We start from the raw sequence: 18755 nt of genomic DNA on the forward strand, positions 1-18755 counted from the left end.
CAATGCTCTTGCAAGCAATTTCACCATGCATATTTTAAACTTGCCACACCTGCACAAAAACGGGTAAAATTTTACCCTAAGTATTTTAGTGAGAAATTAATGTATGGCAGCACTGTGAAATGTCAAACATATCACAATTAATAAATCAAAAGCAGAGATCTGCGCCGTTAAGCTTAGCTGCCGACTAAATATATGTGTACCGGCATTGATTTGTAATTGATAACGGTATTTACCGAAAAACTTAATTCGGTATCAAAACCAATTTAATCGGTATCAGTAATTTATTATATACAAATATATTTTTTTAATTGACCTCATTTTGATGATATTTTTCATGTAATTAAACAATTCGCTTTAATATGAGAATCTTAACTTTTTGAGTTATGTTAAATTAAATTATTTTGTTCGAAATACAATTAGTTTTTCAAAATTATAAAATTTCAAAATATGCCTTTGATATAATGTGATGGCAATTATACAAAATTTTTAAAAATAACATACAATTTATTGCTAGTTTTGCTTGCTGTGGTTATCAAATTTCCCAGTTATATTTGTTGTGTTTACGTTTTGACAGTTACATCGACATCACCTTGTATTTATTATACCATGGATCCACCTATTAGTAAAGTCTATCATCAAAATTGGATCATATGTACATACATGTATCTATACATAATATAACTTGTATGTACATACATATATCATAGGTATGATTTAAGTTTTGATAAACTCTGATTGTTTTGTATGTTTTCAGAAGTATTTCACACGGTATAAAATCCCGATGTTTCAAAATATCTTTTGCAAAATCGGGAATTATAATCCCCCGATTGTATTTAATGTCGTTGAAAATATAAAATCAAAGTTGAATACTTTGCCGGTTTTCAGTCGATTTTAAGCCGCCACTGAATTTGTTTGTGTCATTCGCTGCCGCCGTTAATATTTGTCGGCGCAGGTCTCTGATCAAACGAAGCAAAAGAATTTTTTTCAACTAAACGCCCAAAAAATTACAATTTTTTGTTAATAAAATTTTATTTACGCAAATATTTAAAAGTTAAAAACATTCCAATTATTAAGAGAATTCTGCAGTAAATTATTAAAAAAGCAAAATAAATATGAACTTTTTGGGGTTTGGACAATCGGCCGAAATCGATATTGTTTTCGATGGTGCTGAAAACAAAAAAATGACTGAAGTCAAAGGAGAAGATGGTAAAATTGAAAAAATGTTGCTTTATTATGATGGTGAAACAGTGTCCGGCAAGGTAAACTAAAAAGGATTTTCATATTTTACATTTAGCCAGTAATAGAGATTATGTAAATTTAATAATTGTGCGTTTTTCATCGTTTTTTTCTTCATACATATTGTGTGTTTTGTTTGTGTGTTCATTTGGATTGATTGGTGTTGTTGTTTTTGGTGTTGCTGTGTTTGCATTCAAGTAAAATGACACAGATTGCCACCGCATCGCCCCGTACAGGGAGCGGGTATCGGCTACTTTTATCATCATCAACCACCACTTGTTTGTTAATTAATTTGTGTGCATTTACTTTCTGTTTATTACTATTTTTGATTTCTGATCATAACGTTAGAAAACATTTCTATTAAAAAATATTTAATAATTTTTACTGAGATGTTGTAGCCTCAAAAAATGCAGAGCAATAGAAATATAAACACAATATGAACGGATGTATTACGTAGACCATTGCCATTTATTTGTATATGTTTCTCTGATATCGCTGACCCCCTTTTCTGAATGTGATAAATTTTGATTTTCTGCTTTTAAATTTTAAACAAATTCAATGAAATTGGTGATAATTACTGAAATACGTACATATATACTTATTTTCAAGTTTGGTTTATGTACATATCATTATCGAATAAACCGGTTTGATGACATGTACTTACCAGGGTTATAAATATGGGCATTTCCACCGAAAAGTATATTTTTTGTCACATCACGTCATTAATTGACAATATCTTAGGACCATTTCTTTTGATTGGTCCTTTCTTTATCCTATATATAGAGCTATTAGAGCTCTACATAAAAATATAAATAATTTAAATATTTTCCCTACATATAGGCAGTTAATAGTGCTTGGCGTGATGTGACAAAAGTAGACTTTTCGGTGGAAATGCCCATATGTGTTTGATTTTATAAAAATATTAAATTATAAATTTAATTTAAATTTACCTACTTTATGAATTGAATCAATGAATACACACATTTTACAGATTTAAATAAAAATAGAACGATTAACACATATTCATGTATTAAACACTTGCCCTTTAAGGTATTTTCAGACTACAATACTGAGTATTAACACACTTCAAATTAAAAATAGTATGAAAATAATTCGCATTTTCAAAAAATCAATCTGAAATATACATTTTATGTTTACACTATAACATTTGTAATATTTTTTATCCAATTTTCAATTATTTATGCACTTTTCGTTCTTATTTTTAATGTATTTTACACTTTTTGTTTGTTTTTTATTGTATTTATAAAATACATACCGAATACGTTTGAAAATAAAAAGGTTTTGAATTGTTTTAAAAAATTTATGAATACCGACCGTATGCCAAAAAAATCAGTAATATTTTTGAAAATCAAATTACAAATTATATTTAGACTAGTAAATTGTATTATGATACAAATATTTTTGACAAGTATTAATACTCAGAGAATGTAAAAAACTGTTACAGTATTACATGTTACAGCCAAAGTTTTATGTGTTTATATTTTAACAAATATTCGGGGCGGGTTTTTCTGATGGATATAATATTCTTTCTTCGTCTAAATTTGGAATTTTTAAATAATCAAATGTTTTGTTTATTATTTTGGATGAAGCGAACCAATAAAACCTAAAACTCAGTCAGAAAACATTATAAAATTATCATCAATTTAAGATAAGAAAAATAAAATTTTTAAAAGATTTTTCAAAACTGTTGTTTACTGCTTTTTTTTTTAACTGAAAAGTTAATAATACTAACAAAATTAGCTTTCCTTTAATTACTGAAAAACACAATCGAATTAAATCCGCCTGAATTTGTTGCAAGTCTAATCTAACCGCAAGTTAAGCTACATTTAGCATTGTAGGTAAAACCTGATCATAATTTATTCCTGACGGTTTTGTGAACCGAATCCGAGTAAATTTCTCGTTTAAAAACGAATTCCCATAATTTTTCTCGTTTTAAAACCGAGTACACAACTATAGTGAAAAGTAACTTAATAGAAATGCTATAGGCATTTTTAACTCTTATTTCATTTAAAATATGTTTAGAATTATACGAATATTTATTTATTTATTTATTAAAATATACTTTATAAATAAATTTATAAAATATACTAAAGAAAGGCGCAGGGTAACTAGACCCTATTGCGCGCAAAATATGAAAATTATACGAATATATTTAAACGAATGGAACGATATGTTTGCATCATTATTTTTTATTTTCCTTCTTAGCATTAAATGTTTCTTCACATTTTACTAAAATATATTTTAATTTTTAACTATACTAATTAGTATAAGTTATGCCTATACTAATTAGTATAAGTTAACTTTTGTCCAGTTTATTCATGAGTCTTGATTGATTTTTGTCAAACTTTTTGTACGTTCTATTTGCAATTTTAACAAAATTGCAAATGCATATATACATTCATAAACAATACACATATCTTAACTTATCGCAGATCCAAAAATATAAGAAAAAACCCCTGTTTGAGCAACGTTTATTTAGTGTGTGAGCAATACAATATATTTACAATTTATTTTTCACTGTGTAGCTTTAAAATTCTATTTTTATTGTAAATGTAGTAAAAAATGTACAATTGTGGTTTTTGTAGCTTTAATTATAAAAATATTGATCGAGTAAATAATGATTATACAAATAAACGTGCTTAATCAAATATATAATTTGTATATTGTTATTTTTTACGTCTCAATTAAAATTTGTCGAAAAATACCTTAAGTAAAATGCAAAGAATAGAATTACCTACTAAATTAACAATACATATGTGTTTAACATAGAATTAAACCAAACTTGAGGCACGAATGACTCATTCTTGTTTATTTATTAATATAAAGAGAGAGCCGCTAGTTTTATTACATTTTGTATCTGTATTATAATATTTTTAATTTTATTTGAAAATTTTGACATGTCGTTTTACTGAATATGGTGTGTAGCCAGCTTTAAAGAAATTCGACTATCGTAGAGAAACCATGTCATTCTTAATGTAGATCAGGTTATCAAAGATGACCTTCTGGTCTTAGAAGACATGTAAAGTTCATGCTGAATGAGAGATTTGCAGCATGAAAGTGGGCAACAACAAAAGTGTCATATCCTCTTATTGTAGGCGGGAATCGGTTTTTACCAATTTATTCGTTGTAAATACATTAGAGTGGCGCGGTAAACATAGAAGTTGTGGGTACGAATGGCTCGTCATCTCGTCAAGACGACCGACATTTATGAATCATTCTGAAGAAGGTTTACTATCAATATATGTCCCAGGGATCAAGGGAAGTGTTCCTGTAAAGTTATGAATTTGGAGTTCAACTTTTAATTTTCAGTCAATAACCCTAACCGACTAAATTGAAAGTATTACAAATTTAAGTTATCTTTACATGGAGAAAAATATAGGCAATTAGGAGCGGTAACGCGACTCTGGTTCTGCAATCATCAGAATAATTTTTTTATTTAATTTTTAACAATTAGTTTTATTGGGAGATATTTACTTACTATTTACTAAAGCTCAATCATAAATACTATTTCACTCGTCTTTTATATTATTTGTTGTAGCTTTTTACTGTGACCACAGAATTCACTAATCTTATGAGTATAATAATGGGCAAATTTTATAAATGTGACCAAAAATTGAACCTTATCTACTCATATTGTCCATTTTTCATTTTAATTAAATTTTGTAATATTAAACATACTAAAATTATTTTATAATGATTAATATTAGAATAACATTTTTTTAAATTATTTTTTTATAGGTAAATGTAACACTTAAAAAACCCGGTAGCAAATTGGAACATCAAGGTATTAAAATTGAATTTATCGGTCAGATAGAACTCTTCTATGATCGCGGCAATCATCATGAGTTTAAATGTTTAGCAAAAGCTCTAGCACGCCCTGGAGATCTCATTCAATACAGTAGTTATCCCTTTGAGTTTCCAAACGTAGAGAAACAATTTGAAATCTACAATGGATCGAATGTACGTTTACGCTACTTTTTACGTGTCACCATAGTACGTCGCATCAGCGATATCACAAAGGAAGTTGATATCGCTGTTCATACACTCTGCAGTTATCCGGATGTAAATAATCCCATCAAAATGGAAGTGGGTATTGAAGATTGTCTGCATATTGAGTTCGAATACAACAAGAGTAAATACCATCTGAAGGATACGATCATTGGTAAAATATATTTCCTGTTGGTGCGCATTAAAATTAAACACATGGAAATCGCTATTATAAAACGCGAGTCAACTGGTAGTGGACCGAATGTGTTTACGGAAAACGAAACAATTGCCAAGTTCGAAATAATGGATGGAGCACCTGTTAAGGGTGAAAGTATACCAATACGTGTATTTTTGGCCGGCTACAATCTTACGCCCACAATGCGGGACATCAATAAGAAATTCTCAGTAAAGTATTTTCTCAATTTGGTGTTGATGGACACGGAGGATCGTCGTTACTTTAAACAACAGGAAATAACACTGTGGCGTAAGGCTGATATACCACGGTATCATGCCCACAATCAACCACAACAAGCTGCTGTTGCGGGTCATAATACTCATCCTCAGCATGCTCCCCCACATTTGGTTAGTGGCCCTCCAGCTCCTGTTGCAGCACCTCATTTAACTAACAGCGATCCGAATGTAAATGTCAATGCAGTCGGAGTAGCTGCGGCGGCAGCAGCAGCCTCAACAGAAGCCTCGTTGTCATCTGAAGGCAAAATGGGTCTCTTCACAAGAGAAAGTCCTAATCAGGAATTCAGTCAACAGTCGCAGGAGTCACTACCTACATCGCCCATAACACCGACTGCAATGCCAATCGAACGAGGAATGGGAGATGGTGCAGCTGCAATTAGCACTTCACCAGTTATGCTTTCTACAACGCCACCGCCTCTGCCAGCAGCGACAGCAGCCAATGCTTCGGTGAATGAAAACAAACAAGAAGTCGCCGCTGATTTCCTAGAACCAACCACGGAGGTTCCCTTGAACGATGATGATGAAGAGGATGGAAACAACGTTAATAATGATACAGATGATAAGCCTCAAGTGGTGCCAGTAGCTTCAAGTGATTTCTTAGATAGTGATGATGCCGTTACAAGTGGAGCCTGATGTTATGGTCCTAATTGAGTCATTCTTTATATACGACTACAACAGCAACCAGAGTCGTATAATTATTGTATCAAGTGCTTAACTTAAAAAGTGAAAGTGTAACGAAACCCGACATTTATACAGAGAAAATAGACACCCACATACACACAACATCCTCATAAACTCATCCTGACACTCAATATTATTATTAAGGGCTTCTTTAAACAAAACGAACAACTAAAATAAAAACAATATTAACATTTGCAAAAGAAACAAGTCTAAAGGCAAACAAATATTTGCCATTTTTAAAATAAACTTTTGGAGTTGTCTGTCCAAAGTGGAGAAAACATAAACTAAATATCGAAAAACTATTTATTTTCAAAGGTCCATAGATTGTAAAAAGTATTAAAATATTTTGTTGTTATTTTGTAGACAAAACTTAACGATAAATTCAAAACATGTACACAAACATACAAAAAAATACATATTAATACTAAATTAAAATTGTTTAAATTGTTTAGACAATTAACTTTTATTAGCGACTAACAAAAATACAAATTTGAGCCCTTTAGTATAACTCACCATCACAGTCCACAGTTCACCCTCTAGCTGTTTTACTCCCCAATTAATTACGAGGTATAGTAAAAAAGTTAGAAATCTAATCTATTTTTTGTCGCACTTGTTTGTCTAGATCAATTGTTTTCTTTTTATTATTTTTAACACATAAAAGTTTCCTTCTTTGTTTTCAAAATAAATTTCTCCCATTCCCTGTTTATATTTGTTTTTTGTATTTAAATATTTTATTATCATTATTTTTATAATTATTGCATTGCAAATATACATAAAAAAAACGAAAAACAACTTACATACATACGTACATGCTCTGATGTAGGTACTAAATAAATTAATATAAATATTGTAAAATTTCTATCTAAATATTCCGAAATTCTATTGACCCTGTTTAAAACCCATTTCAATTGCAATTAATTCGATGTGAACTTTATTTTATAAGAAAATATGAAGTGAGAAGATAGAACCTTAAAAAAAACAATGCGTTACGCAATTATAAAAACAAAAAAATAAGAATAAAAATTAATAATGAAAATCACAAATTTGTAAGAAATCATTAAAGCGATTAGCGAATATTATTTTCAAGTAATGAAACAAAATAGAATTAAACAACAAAACAAATACTAAATCAATATTTTTATTTCGATAGTTTTTAAGATAATACAAATGAGAAAATAAATCAGAAACAAACAGAAAACAAAAACAACAACAAAACAAATGATATATTCAAAATATATTATGTATTAACCAAGTTATTTAAAATTTAAATAAAAAAACAATAAAACTAAATGGTCATTTTATTTACATACATATATTCCTAAAAAAGGATTTTCATTGTAAGCTTATTTATTAAATTTCTTTTAATTTACTTCGTAATTGATCTCCACATAACAAATGTTTGAGTATGAGAAAGAGTTATATGTTAGACCCCTAATGCATCTGATGATTAGCTTGAGATGCTAATGCAAATAAACTGATGCTCATTTTACGCATAATTTTACTTTAGGGCCTGTTCAGAAATATATGATGGGTGAAAAACGTCTAAACACACATTATAAAAATGGCTGATGCGGTGTATATTACATATTTAGATATACAAGTTTATTTAATAAAAAAATTATTCATATTTAACAGCTATAGTAAAAACATAAGATTTATATTATACATACATATGTACATTTACAACAAGAGATTTAAAAAAATAGTTTACTGCATCTGTTGTTACCAAATGCGATATCTGTTTATCTAAAATAACGTATTTAAAAGATGATAAATTAAAAACTACGCTTTCTATATTTAAGCGATATAAATAAAGCTGATTTTATATAAAAAATTATGACAAAAGACTTATTAAGACTTATCAGATACATTTTAATAGAATAAATTATATTTATATTTTGTACAACTCATCATACATCCTAAGACGTTCTGTCTGTCGTTAACTGATCATTATCAGTAAACTCATCATACAAGCGCTCCTCCGAAAACATTTAAACAGTTGTAACCATGACATTGTGCCCAAGTTATTTGCACTCAGAAATTTTATTGTTAAGTATCGGGCCTTTTACAGAAAATCAGTTTATTTTCAATACATTATACAACAATTATAATAAAATTCACCAAAAATTATTTGTTTTAAAAAATTAATCACTGCAAAGAATTTTAGTGGGGGATTCTTTCCCCCATGTTTGTTGAGTAGGTCGGTTTTACTTTTGTTAGATTAACTTCTTCATATTCCCATCCCTTAATAGCAAGAACATTTACTCTTTTATTGCCGATTATCCCCGAATGGTCTGGTACCCATATGACGCATAGTTTTCGGAAGATTATTCGAATATGGCACTCGTACAGTGGTATCACCCTAATTGCCTATTGACACTATATATAATCTAATTCATTTAAGACATTCTGTGATAACACTGACTTCCGCCTGGAACTTAGTGTTGTGATTAGCACATTTCGGTTTCTGTGTTTTAAATGTACATTTCTGTCCAGTTTTTTCTCCCAGTTTAGATTTATTCGTGTAACAACAGATTCCCACACAGCTTTGCTTAAATGTTCCTCTTGACCATGCTAACGATCATTTCTGTTTCCGGTATGCGATCGGTTTTTGTGTATAACCGTCCAGTATACATTAATATCCATTAACCGATTTTGGTAAAAAATTTCCAAATTCGTAACGGTTTAGATTTTTAACGAGGTTCAAAATTCAAAAATGTTTATACGGTTTTTGTAATCTTTCCTCAAATCGATATCTTTATTCTCTACTAGTTTAACAATAGCTTTTTCAAATAGGTATTTAAATGTTAAAAACTTTTATGCGCACAATTGAGACGAACGACGAATTTTCGTCGTCAGATATAGAACACACTATACGAAAATACGCACAATCAGTGCGTATGACGAAATTCGTCGTACGTATCGAACTGTGCAAAAGGTTTATTTCTATTTCATACGCAGACGAATAACGAATATTTGGGTGTAGAGTGACCATTTTACTTTTAAGTTTTAAATGTTCATACCAAAGAATAATGTTCATACTATTTTCTAGTTTATTTTCAATTAAGTATTTTTTTATTTAAAAATTAAAAAATTTATAAAATTTATTTATCGTCCCAATTGTGCGTATAGCTTTATATATAACCTTCTCACGAAGGTGAAGGGTATAAAAATCATACATTTAATTAAAATTTAGAAGTAGAAAATAATATTGTGAAAATTTTTCAATATTTAATCCTGCACGGTTACATTCAACCGATTTGCATATAGATACAATGCCTCGTAATTTGAAATTTAAAATTTTGATGAAAAAAATCGTCATTAAACATTTTCTGCGTCAAAAATACCAACCGATCTTATGTATATTTGCATAAGTTTCACTTCAAATCAGCTACTGTTATGATGATCTGAAGGCTTTAATTAAAATGCAAACAATTTTGATAAGAAATGAGATTTTGTCAGTCATGACACAATTAAAGAATTATTAATGAAAAATGTTGTTATTTTTAGGAAATTCACGACACAAACAGCGTGTAAAAAAGGTTTCCTCTCACGATCAATTTAGATAACTGTCAAACTGAATGATAGCATCTCCCTGTTGTTGGGGGATCATCATAAAAATAAACAAATAAAAATAATATGATGAAACAACGCACTCACTCACTCAATTGTATGGATGGGATATAAATCATTTTCTATTCCTATTTGTTTATACAGTGATACGAACAGTAAAAACAAACGTCAAATATTTGCGAATTTATCACAGCATTTTGTCTTTGTTTATAATGCACCCTACTAGTAAAGATTCGTTATAGGTTTGTGACTTGATTTGCCAACATTTTTAGAATACTTCAAATATATTCCGGGTTGTACTCGAATTTTTAAGATTTTAAATTGACTGACTGTCTGCTTAATTCAGAAATAATGACGAAAAAAATTTAATTATTTAACTTTTACTAATATGGATTAATTTTTATTAAAAATTACTCAAAAAGGGTGTTAACAATTCGTTGCAATCGAATTTTCACACTTTATCATTTCATGTTTAATTCTTAAATTTAGTGGGATAATTTACAAGATTTGAGATAATTTTACTAGACAAAACATTTTAAGAATAGATACACCAACCTGCAACTGAAGTTAGTAAGTTGTTAGACTACAAGCGCAAAAGTATTGCTTCTCAATGGAAAAAGGAATTTGACCAATTTAAATTATTGGAGTTAAAATGTGGTTTTAGGAAATAATTTTAAAAATCGTATAATTGGTGTGGATCAGTCAGTAAGTCAGCATTAGGATATTTATCAAAGAAAACTGTGAGAAAATAGAGGGTGATAAAAATGGTTGGAATAATAACGAATACAGCTGAAAATGGTAAATATTATTCAGATGGAATGACATTTTCTTGTTGGTAATTGGAATTTTGAAATAAAAATATATTTTTGTTATTTTCTTTTGCAGATAAGGGCGATCATAAAGCTCGATCAGCTGAAGATGATAAAACGCCAGCTGATTTCGAAAAAGCTATATCAACTGCGGGCTTTGGGCGTTTCAATATATTTTTATTGCTGGTAGCATGCCCGGCCGCAATGGCTTCAGTTGTTGAAACGGCCGTTATATCATATATCCTTCCCAGTGCAGAATGCGATTTAAATTTGAATCTTCTTGATAAAGGCATCCTAAATGCCATAACTTATTGTGGTAAGAAAACAATTTCGTGTATTTGATATTGGTACTCTTATTCCCACATATTTTTTCTTTATAAAGATAGTGTTATTATAAAAACTTATCGTGTTAGAAGTTGTTAGTTTATATAGTTCAATAAAATTCAGAAGAGGAAGATTAATTTCTTAAAAAATTAGTTGTCTAAAGTTTAGACTCTAAACAATTAATGCTCGATAATCGTTTATGAATAACTAATTCAATAGCATAATTCATCCTATTTGCTTATATATACCTGATAACATCATATCGCCAAATGATATATCATTTGGCTAAGAATCACTTTCTCGATTAAGTCATGCCCGACAATTATAGAAGTATTATTATTTTATATAACTCAGGAAACTACTCTGGATATCCAATTATATATATAATTTCCAGGTATGATAATATCGGCCATCGGTTGGGGTTATTTATCTGACAAGAAAGGCCGAAAGAAACTATTGGTGTTTGGTTACCTGATGGATGTCATTTGTGTTCTTTGTGGAGCCATGAGTCAAAATGTTACACAATTAATGATTTCGAAATTCTTTGGTGGTCTTGTGTAAGTTTCAATTAATGATCCTTGTGTAGATGTTTCTACAACAACTTTGTTTGTGTAAAATCTTGTCTCTACCGAAACTAGTATGTGTGGACCATTCGCTGTACTGATGTCATATTTGACAGAATTCCATGGTACTGAACATAGGCCCCGTATTATGATGTTAATTGGCATAATGTTTTCTATGGCCTCTATTTTGCTACCGGTTTTAGCATTGTTAATTTTGCCAAACGAATGGAATTTCCGTGTGTTTAACATGAACTGTAAGTATAGCAAACAAAAGTGAATCAAAATGATTTGCCATCTAAAATATTTTCTTTATGATTGTTTTTAGTCCATTCCTGGCAAGTTTATTTTGCAATTTGTTGCATACCGAGTCTTTTAAGTGGTATTCTCTTAACATTATTTCCGGAAAGTCCAAGATTTTTAATGTCACAAGGTCGAAATGCGGAAGCTTTAAAAGTTTTCCAAAAAATATTTGCCATTAATAAAGGACAACCAGCAGAAAATTATCCAGTGAGTAAATTTTTTAACAAAGTTTGTTTTAAGATTTCTTTAAATGTCGGCCTCTTAAAACATATCGACATTAGTGACGTCGATATGTTTTAATCCGATCCGAAATTATTGGATTTTTATAGTCATTTTAGTGTTGTATTTAAATATTACTTATTTTTTCTTACTTGTCACAGATCAAACATCTTGTCAATGAAAATCCCAACCACAAAGACTCTGATCCCCCAGATAATATTAGTATAGCAACAATTGAAGCTGCCATCACTACTGCCAAAACTGATAAGGACCAAAAATCGAATACAATCAACAATATTGTGCCACCTCAACTAAAAGTGCCTACTGGTTTTAAGCCGCTTTTCTTTAAGCCTTATTTAGGAATGTGCATAATTGTGAATGTTTTAAACTTTTTTATATTATTAGGGTAAGTACACATTTGGTAAACGAATGAACATTTCTTTCCTATTTTATACTGAAAACAACAACAAACTTGTTTTGTAATTTATAGTCATTTTTGAAATAGGATCATAAAGAAATAATTGTAATTGTTTCAAAATTTCCAAAGCAGAACTCCCCCACTGTGCATTAGAAAAACCATTAATGAAATCTGTGTTATTAAAATATTTATTTATTTTATTTCAGACAAAATACCATACGCTTATGGTTACCTCAGCTATTCGCATCATTACATGAATATGAACAAATATCGAGTGAGGCCACCAGCATGTGTTCGATTTTAGAATATAGTGTTAATAAGACACAAATGGTACAAACGGTTCAGAATCCTGTGGATAGTTGTGTTGTGGTAAGAAATGTTAAAAGTCATATTAAAACACTATTTTAAAAGTAAATTTTTTAATCAAGGTTATTACACCTGCGACTTATACAAATAATATTATTGTGGCTGTAACAGGACTTATCGCTTATTTAGTGGCCGGTTCGCTAATCAATGCTTTAGGCAATAAACGTATACAAGGTATATGAAATATATATCTTATACAACATTTATAGATTCTAATTTACATATTTTTTACAGTTTTTGGTCTCCTAATTGCTGGTACAAGTGGTATTGCTCTTTTCTGGTCCTCATCGGCATTAACAACACTCATTATATCCTCATTATACGTTTGTATGGGAAGTATTTCTTCAACATCGGCTATCGGAACATCGGTTAATTTGTTTCCAACTTCATTAAGGTATTTCTCAAACTTATAGTTTGATTCATTGTTTTAAAATCACATTTCACTTTCAGAACTATGATTGTTTCATTATCAATGATGTTTGGTCGTATGGGTTCCATTACGGGTAATGTACTATTTCCCGTTTTCATGTCGTTTGGCTGTATTCCGCCATTTGTAATGGTTGGTGCTGTAATGTACAGTAAGTATTAATAATTATTTGTAATATAATACATTTATTATTTATTAATATATTTTCTATTTTCAGTTGGAGCTATTTTATCTGCTTTACTGCCAAGTACAAAGAAAATCGAGCTTAAATAAAAAAGATTTTCTATAATTTATTTCCTAAATAGTCTAATTTGTATAAATAAATATTATAAATATTGTGTAAATATGTCCATACTTTTTTTACAAAAATATGTTTAATTAATATGTTTAATATTAGATTTATTTAAGATAAATATCACAAAATAAAATTGCAATGTTTAAAATTCCAACAAAATATACTGTTGAAATCATAAACCATTTCTCGTTTTTAAGAAAACGTTTCCCAAACGAGACATTCTTATTACTTAATCTTATTTTTGTATTCTATAATACTTTATCTAAACACAAGCAAAAATGCTCTTCAAACTGCAGTATTAGTGCTGGTCTACATAAGGAAAGTTTTTTGAAATGAATCTTGGGGATTTCGCATAATGTTCTCTTCGAAGGTCCTTTCTGAAATGACTGTGAGATAACAAATAAAAATTTGTTTTTATATCACAATTTATGTGTGTATTAGCATTAACAACGAAAATGTTTGGTCGGAATTTGGCCTCAACTACGACGTCAAGATTACCTTCGCTGATGATAACTGCGGCTTATCGCCAATTATGTTTGGGCGTCGTATGTAGCAGGATATCTTTAAACAGTGTTGAAGTCTTGCGACAATTAATATCGTCCCACAAAAGGTGTGTGTTCGTTCTAGCTTTACGAGATTTGATGTGTATGCGGAATTAAAACTTAAGACTGCTGCTGCTGTTATGTGACGTGTTTAAAAATAAGAGACTCAGCAGTCTCAGAAGGTTTTATAAGCTATATTGTTTCCAGGCATTAGATATCACGGGGACATAGTTACTTTTAAGTAAACAAAAAGTTAATGTAATTTTTAATATAGTAATCAGACCACATAAGAGATAGCTGTCTGAAAGCCAGATACTTAGGCTATTTTGGTGGATCGTATTTATTAGACTGCGAACTGAAGAATTTATGTCGTCATCTTGTATTCCACAATTACTATTTCTTACCGACTGAGAACTTATCGGATTGGATCCATATATTTTGTTCCAACAAATAGTCATTAGCCGACCTATAAACTATGTATATCGCCAATTTGCTGGATTTTGTCAATTTTCAATTCTTATTTGCTTAATATTGTAAGACAAACCCTCGTATATGCAACGAGAATAACGGTTTCTTTTTCAAAAACAATCAATAAAATCACTCATATTGAGAGCGTTATCTTATCAATGAGAACTTGACAATCAAAATTAATAATTTGTTAGTAGTATTTATTTTATTCGATTATATGGAATATAACACTTGTTACAACTGACTTAACTGGTTCTAGAAATTACAATTTAATTGGTGAAATTTAGTTGATAAAATGGATTTCTCGGGAAAAGTTGTATTAATTACTGGTGCTAGTTCAGGTATTGGAGCTGCAACAGCCGAAACTTTTGCTAAATATGGTGCCAATGTAGTTATAGTGGGTCGTAATGTTGAAAATCTTAAAGCCACCGAAGTAAAATGCAAAAAAGTTAATGCTAAAGTGAACTGTTTGGCCATTGTTGCCGATGTCACCACAGAGGCGGAGAAAATTATCAATGAAACTGTTTCGAAATTTCAACGTTTAGACGTTTTAGTCAACAATGCGGGTATATTAGCTTCGGGTGGTCTCCTTGACATTGATGTGGAGCAATTTGATCGCATATTAAACACAAACTTGCGCGCTGTATTCATACTGACCAAATTGGCTGGGCCTCTTTTGGTCAAAAGTCAAGGTAGCATAATAAACGTTTCCAGTGTAGCTGGTCTACGTTCATTTGCAGGAGCTTTAAGTTATGGCGTTTCGAAAGCTGCTCTCGATCAATTTACAAAATGTGTTGCCCTGGAAATGGCTCCCAAAAATGTGCGTGTTAATTCAGTTAATCCCGGTGTGGTTGTTACTGATATTCATAAACGTGGTGGCATGACAGTGGAGGAATATGCTCAGTATTTGGAGCGTTGCAAAGACACACATGCCATGGGTAGAGTGGGTAATGTGTATGAAGTTGCTGAAACTATAGCATTTTTGGGCAGCAGTAATGCTAGCTTCATCACTGGTGCTTGTGTGCCAATCGATGGTGGCAAACATGCCATGTGTCCACGATAAGCTCTTAGAAATATGTTTTTTTAAATAAATTAAATTTTACTTTTATTTTGAATAAATACATAAGAATAACGTTGAAATAAATATTAATTAGAAAAAATAAAAATATCTTTAAAATATTCAATTGTGTTTTGATATTAATGTGAATTTATGTCATCAGGTGGAGATGAACTCCAATCATTTGGTGGCGAAGAATGCCATTCATTATCCATTTCGTGATAAGGTTCTTCATGAATAACGGGTTCATCATTATGATTAGCGGGCTTTAAAATGGTGACATGGTGATGAGGTTTCTCCACGGGAACAGGAACAGGTACCTACAAATATACAAATGAAGATAAAAAATTGTACATATGTACATATCTTGAGATGAAGTCAATGTAATGTTTTAGAAATAATTTTTTTACCTTAACTGTGACGGGGAATGGTACTGGTCTGGGCACAGGAAATGGTACAACAGGTGGATAGAATTTCTTAGCAATCAAAGCATGTAACAATGAAGCTACACTTAATGTGGCCGCAGTGTGAGCTGGCAGAATAATTGGCGCTGGAGCAGGAGGTGGCGGAGGAGGCGGTGGTGGGGCTGGAGCCGGCGCTGGCGCTGGATATGGATAAGCTGGTGGAGGAAATGGATAACCAAAAGGAGCTCCAAATGGTGGGCCTGGAGGATAAAACGGCAATGGAAAAGGTGATGGAAATGGCGAGGGTAAAACTGGCGGTGGTGCCAAAGGTAAAGGTGGTCCTAATGGCGGAGGAAATGCTCCCCCAAATGGAGGTGGAAATGGCGGTGGAGGAAAAGGTGGTGGAAACGGTGGAAAGAAACCTCCAAAAGGTGGTAGGCCACCGAATGGAGGAAATGCTCCGAATGGAGGTATTGCCCCGAATGGAGCAAACGGTGGCGGTGCATAAGGGTCAATTATACTTCGGCGAACTTTTGATCCTTCTTCATGAGTCACGGTACTACATTCGCATAATTTCAAAATGAAAATAATCACCTGAAAAATAAAGTAATTTAAAACTAAAATTCTTCAATTTCTTCCCGTTACTTTAGATTGCACTGAATTTATTCCCAAAGGCAATTCATTTCAATTCAGGAGTGAAATATTGTCTACTAATAAGTGTTTTCAATTATGTATTAGATTTACTTATATCACTACTTTCAAATCCCTATCGAGATGAAAGTTATCGAAACATTCATTTAATTTTAATTTAATGATTTCCCAGCAAAAAAGGTGTGGAAAAAGATGTAGAATTTTCATCACAACCCAGCAAAAAAAGTGTGGAAAAAGATGTAGAATTTTCATCACAACTAGTAACCCGAAGTGCTTCAAATTCGGGTGTAAAACCTATGAATTTTACATTAGCGTGTCATTGGAGGGATGTTGTTCATTTTTGGCAGCTTTGAACTACATCTGATCTTATTTTTAGAAGCAGTAAAAATCCGATATTTGGATGTCAAAAATAAAACACATTCTCTTAATGACACGCTTATGTAAATTTCACAACTCTTTCACCAAATCTTGATGTACTTCAAATATGTTATTTGTAATGACTTTTCCACATCTCTTTCCTCACTTTTAACTGGGGTGTCATTTATAAGGAAATATTTGGTTTATAAAAGTGAAAAATATGAAATCGCATTTTAAGATGTGATTAAGATGTAGTTTGTAAAGTATGACATCAATTATTTTTTGCTGGGAACTAGTAACCCGAAGTGCTTTAAATTCGGGTGTAAAACCTATGAATTTTACATTAGCGTGTCATTGGAGGGATGTTGTTCATTTTTGGCGACTTTGAACTACATCTAATCTTATTTTTAGAAGCAGTAAAAATCCGATATTTGGATGTCAAAAATAAAACACATTCTCTTAATGACACGCTTATGTAAATTTCACTACTCGTTCACCAAATCTTGATGTACTTCAAATATGTTATTTGTAATGACTTTTCCACATCTCTTTCCTCACTTTTAACTGGGGTTTCATTTGTAAGGAAATATTTGGTTTATAAAAGTGAAAAATATGTAATCGCATTTTAAGATGTGATTAAGATGTAGTTTGTAAAGTATGACATCAATTATTTTTTGCTGGGTTATTAGGCATTTTAATTAAATTTAATGATAATAAAACTGTACTAAAGTGAAAAATTGTTTGCAAAGTAATTAAGTGGAAGTTGTATACTTAATCATTATACTTTGAAATTTTGAAAATGTCAGACAACGGACAACAGTAATTCCGCTATGTTTAAAGATTGGTGTAGGTCCATATTTTTCTATAGAAAAGCAACATACATATAGCAATTCATCGAAACATTAATCGTAATCCCCTTAAGGCATATATCGTCACCTAAAAAGAAAACGGCCGTATCCTGCGTCCTTTTTATTTATTTATTTTCCTTTTAGAAATTTTTGGTCGCTTAGTCGCTTGTAACTCAAGACAAAAATTTTTGAATTTTTAGCATTTGAATTGTTTTGAGAAACTAGACAACACTTTTATTTCTTGTGGGTTTCAAATAACAGTACAAACCAGGCGTTTGTTGTGAAAATAGATATGATAATATTTTAAACACATTTTTTTATTCTTTACTTTATGTGTATTAAACTTAATCGTCGTCGGATGTATAAATCATCATACTAAGTAGTTTGTTTATAATTTAATTATAAACTGAGTTTATTTTTGCAATGAAATTATTATTATTTATAACTTCCAATTACTTAAATACACAAAAACACTTTTTAATAAATTATATTAATGGATTACTCATTATTATATTTATATCTAAATATTTAAAAAAAAAATGATCTCAACAGAATATGCTTTTAGGATTTGTTAAAAAAATAACATTTCACTTACACCAATTAATAAACCACGTTCAAAATTTAGCAGCATTTTGCTTCTTAAATTTTTTAATATTTTGTGAACTCCAAACGAATACAAAACAGCAACTGTTACATCTTCAATTTCACTATTCAATATTTATACTCAAATTTAAGCTG

General features: G+C 30.6%; 4 protein-coding genes across 4 annotated transcripts; 3 read left to right on the top strand and 1 right to left on the bottom strand.

Annotated features, from left to right (window-relative positions):
• Positions 1-924: 924 nt before the first annotated feature.
• LOC119599605 (vacuolar protein sorting-associated protein 26B) lies at positions 925-7686 on the top strand. The gene is made up of 2 exons (XM_037949439.1): positions 925-1259; positions 4996-7686. Exons 1-2 carry the CDS (start codon positions 1113-1115, stop codon positions 6346-6348), a joined length of 1500 nt encoding a protein of 499 aa, XP_037805367.1. The 5' UTR covers positions 925-1112; the 3' UTR covers positions 6349-7686.
• A 2826-nt stretch (positions 7687-10512) lies between these two features.
• On the top strand, positions 10513-13848 carry LOC119599915 (organic cation/carnitine transporter 7). The gene is made up of 11 exons (XM_037949861.1): positions 10513-10767; positions 10855-11094; positions 11497-11659; positions 11741-11919; positions 11991-12172; positions 12346-12590; positions 12809-12971; positions 13031-13142; positions 13203-13362; positions 13419-13546; positions 13613-13848. Exons 1-11 carry the CDS (start codon positions 10734-10736, stop codon positions 13666-13668), a joined length of 1662 nt encoding a protein of 553 aa, XP_037805789.1. The 5' UTR covers positions 10513-10733; the 3' UTR covers positions 13669-13848.
• A 1048-nt stretch (positions 13849-14896) lies between these two features.
• Positions 14897-15879, top strand: LOC119600010 (3-oxoacyl-[acyl-carrier-protein] reductase FabG). Its single transcript, XM_037950009.1, has one exon. The coding sequence runs from the start codon at positions 14996-14998 to the stop codon at positions 15761-15763; it is 768 nt and encodes a 255-aa protein (XP_037805937.1). The 5' UTR covers positions 14897-14995; the 3' UTR covers positions 15764-15879.
• On the bottom strand, positions 15686-18729 carry LOC119600000 (leucine-rich repeat extensin-like protein 3). Its single transcript, XM_037949997.1, has 3 exons — positions 18613-18729; positions 16168-16755; positions 15686-16077 (listed from the first exon to the last, which is right to left on the bottom strand). Exons 1-3 carry the CDS (start codon positions 18646-18648, stop codon positions 15898-15900), a joined length of 804 nt encoding a protein of 267 aa, XP_037805925.1. The 5' UTR covers positions 18649-18729; the 3' UTR covers positions 15686-15897.
• Between the last annotated feature and the right edge of the window lie 26 nt (positions 18730-18755).

The sequence above is a fragment of the Lucilia sericata genome, unplaced genomic scaffold, assembly GCF_015586225.1.
Source record: "Lucilia sericata isolate MDLA Ls3-8-SP2 unplaced genomic scaffold, ASM1558622v1 Contig000003F_arrow, whole genome shotgun sequence".
Taxonomy (NCBI): domain Eukaryota; kingdom Metazoa; phylum Arthropoda; class Insecta; order Diptera; family Calliphoridae; genus Lucilia; species Lucilia sericata.

Excerpts from the sequence above, each read along its gene's own strand:
- LOC119600010 (XM_037950009.1), top strand. The coding sequence starts at position 14,996 with ATGGATTTCTCGGGAAAAGTTGTATTAATTACTGGTGCTAGTTCAGGT.
- LOC119599915 (XM_037949861.1), top strand. The coding sequence starts at position 10,734 with ATGGTTGGAATAATAACGAATACAGCTGAAAATG. Across the intron at positions 12,972-13,030 it reads CTGTGGATAGTTGTGTTGTG|GTTATTACACCTGCGACTTA; the intron begins GTAAGAAATGTT and ends TTTTTAATCAAG. Across the intron at positions 13,547-13,612 it reads GGTTGGTGCTGTAATGTACA|TTGGAGCTATTTTATCTGCT; the intron begins GTAAGTATTAAT and ends TTCTATTTTCAG.
- LOC119599605 (XM_037949439.1), top strand. The coding sequence starts at position 1,113 with ATGAACTTTTTGGGGTTTGGACAATCGGCCGAAATCGATATTGTTTTC. Across the intron at positions 1,260-4,995 it reads GTGAAACAGTGTCCGGCAAG|GTAAATGTAACACTTAAAAA; the intron begins GTAAACTAAAAA and ends ATTTTTTTATAG.
- LOC119600000 (XM_037949997.1), bottom strand. The coding sequence starts at position 18,648 with ATGCTGCTAAATTTTGAACGTGGTTTATTAATTGGT. Across the intron at positions 16,756-18,612 it reads AACGTGGTTTATTAATTGGT|GTGATTATTTTCATTTTGAA; the intron begins GTAAGTGAAATG and ends TTTATTTTTCAG. Across the intron at positions 16,078-16,167 it reads CATTCCCCGTCACAGTTAAG|GTACCTGTTCCTGTTCCCGT; the intron begins GTAAAAAAATTA and ends GTATATTTGTAG.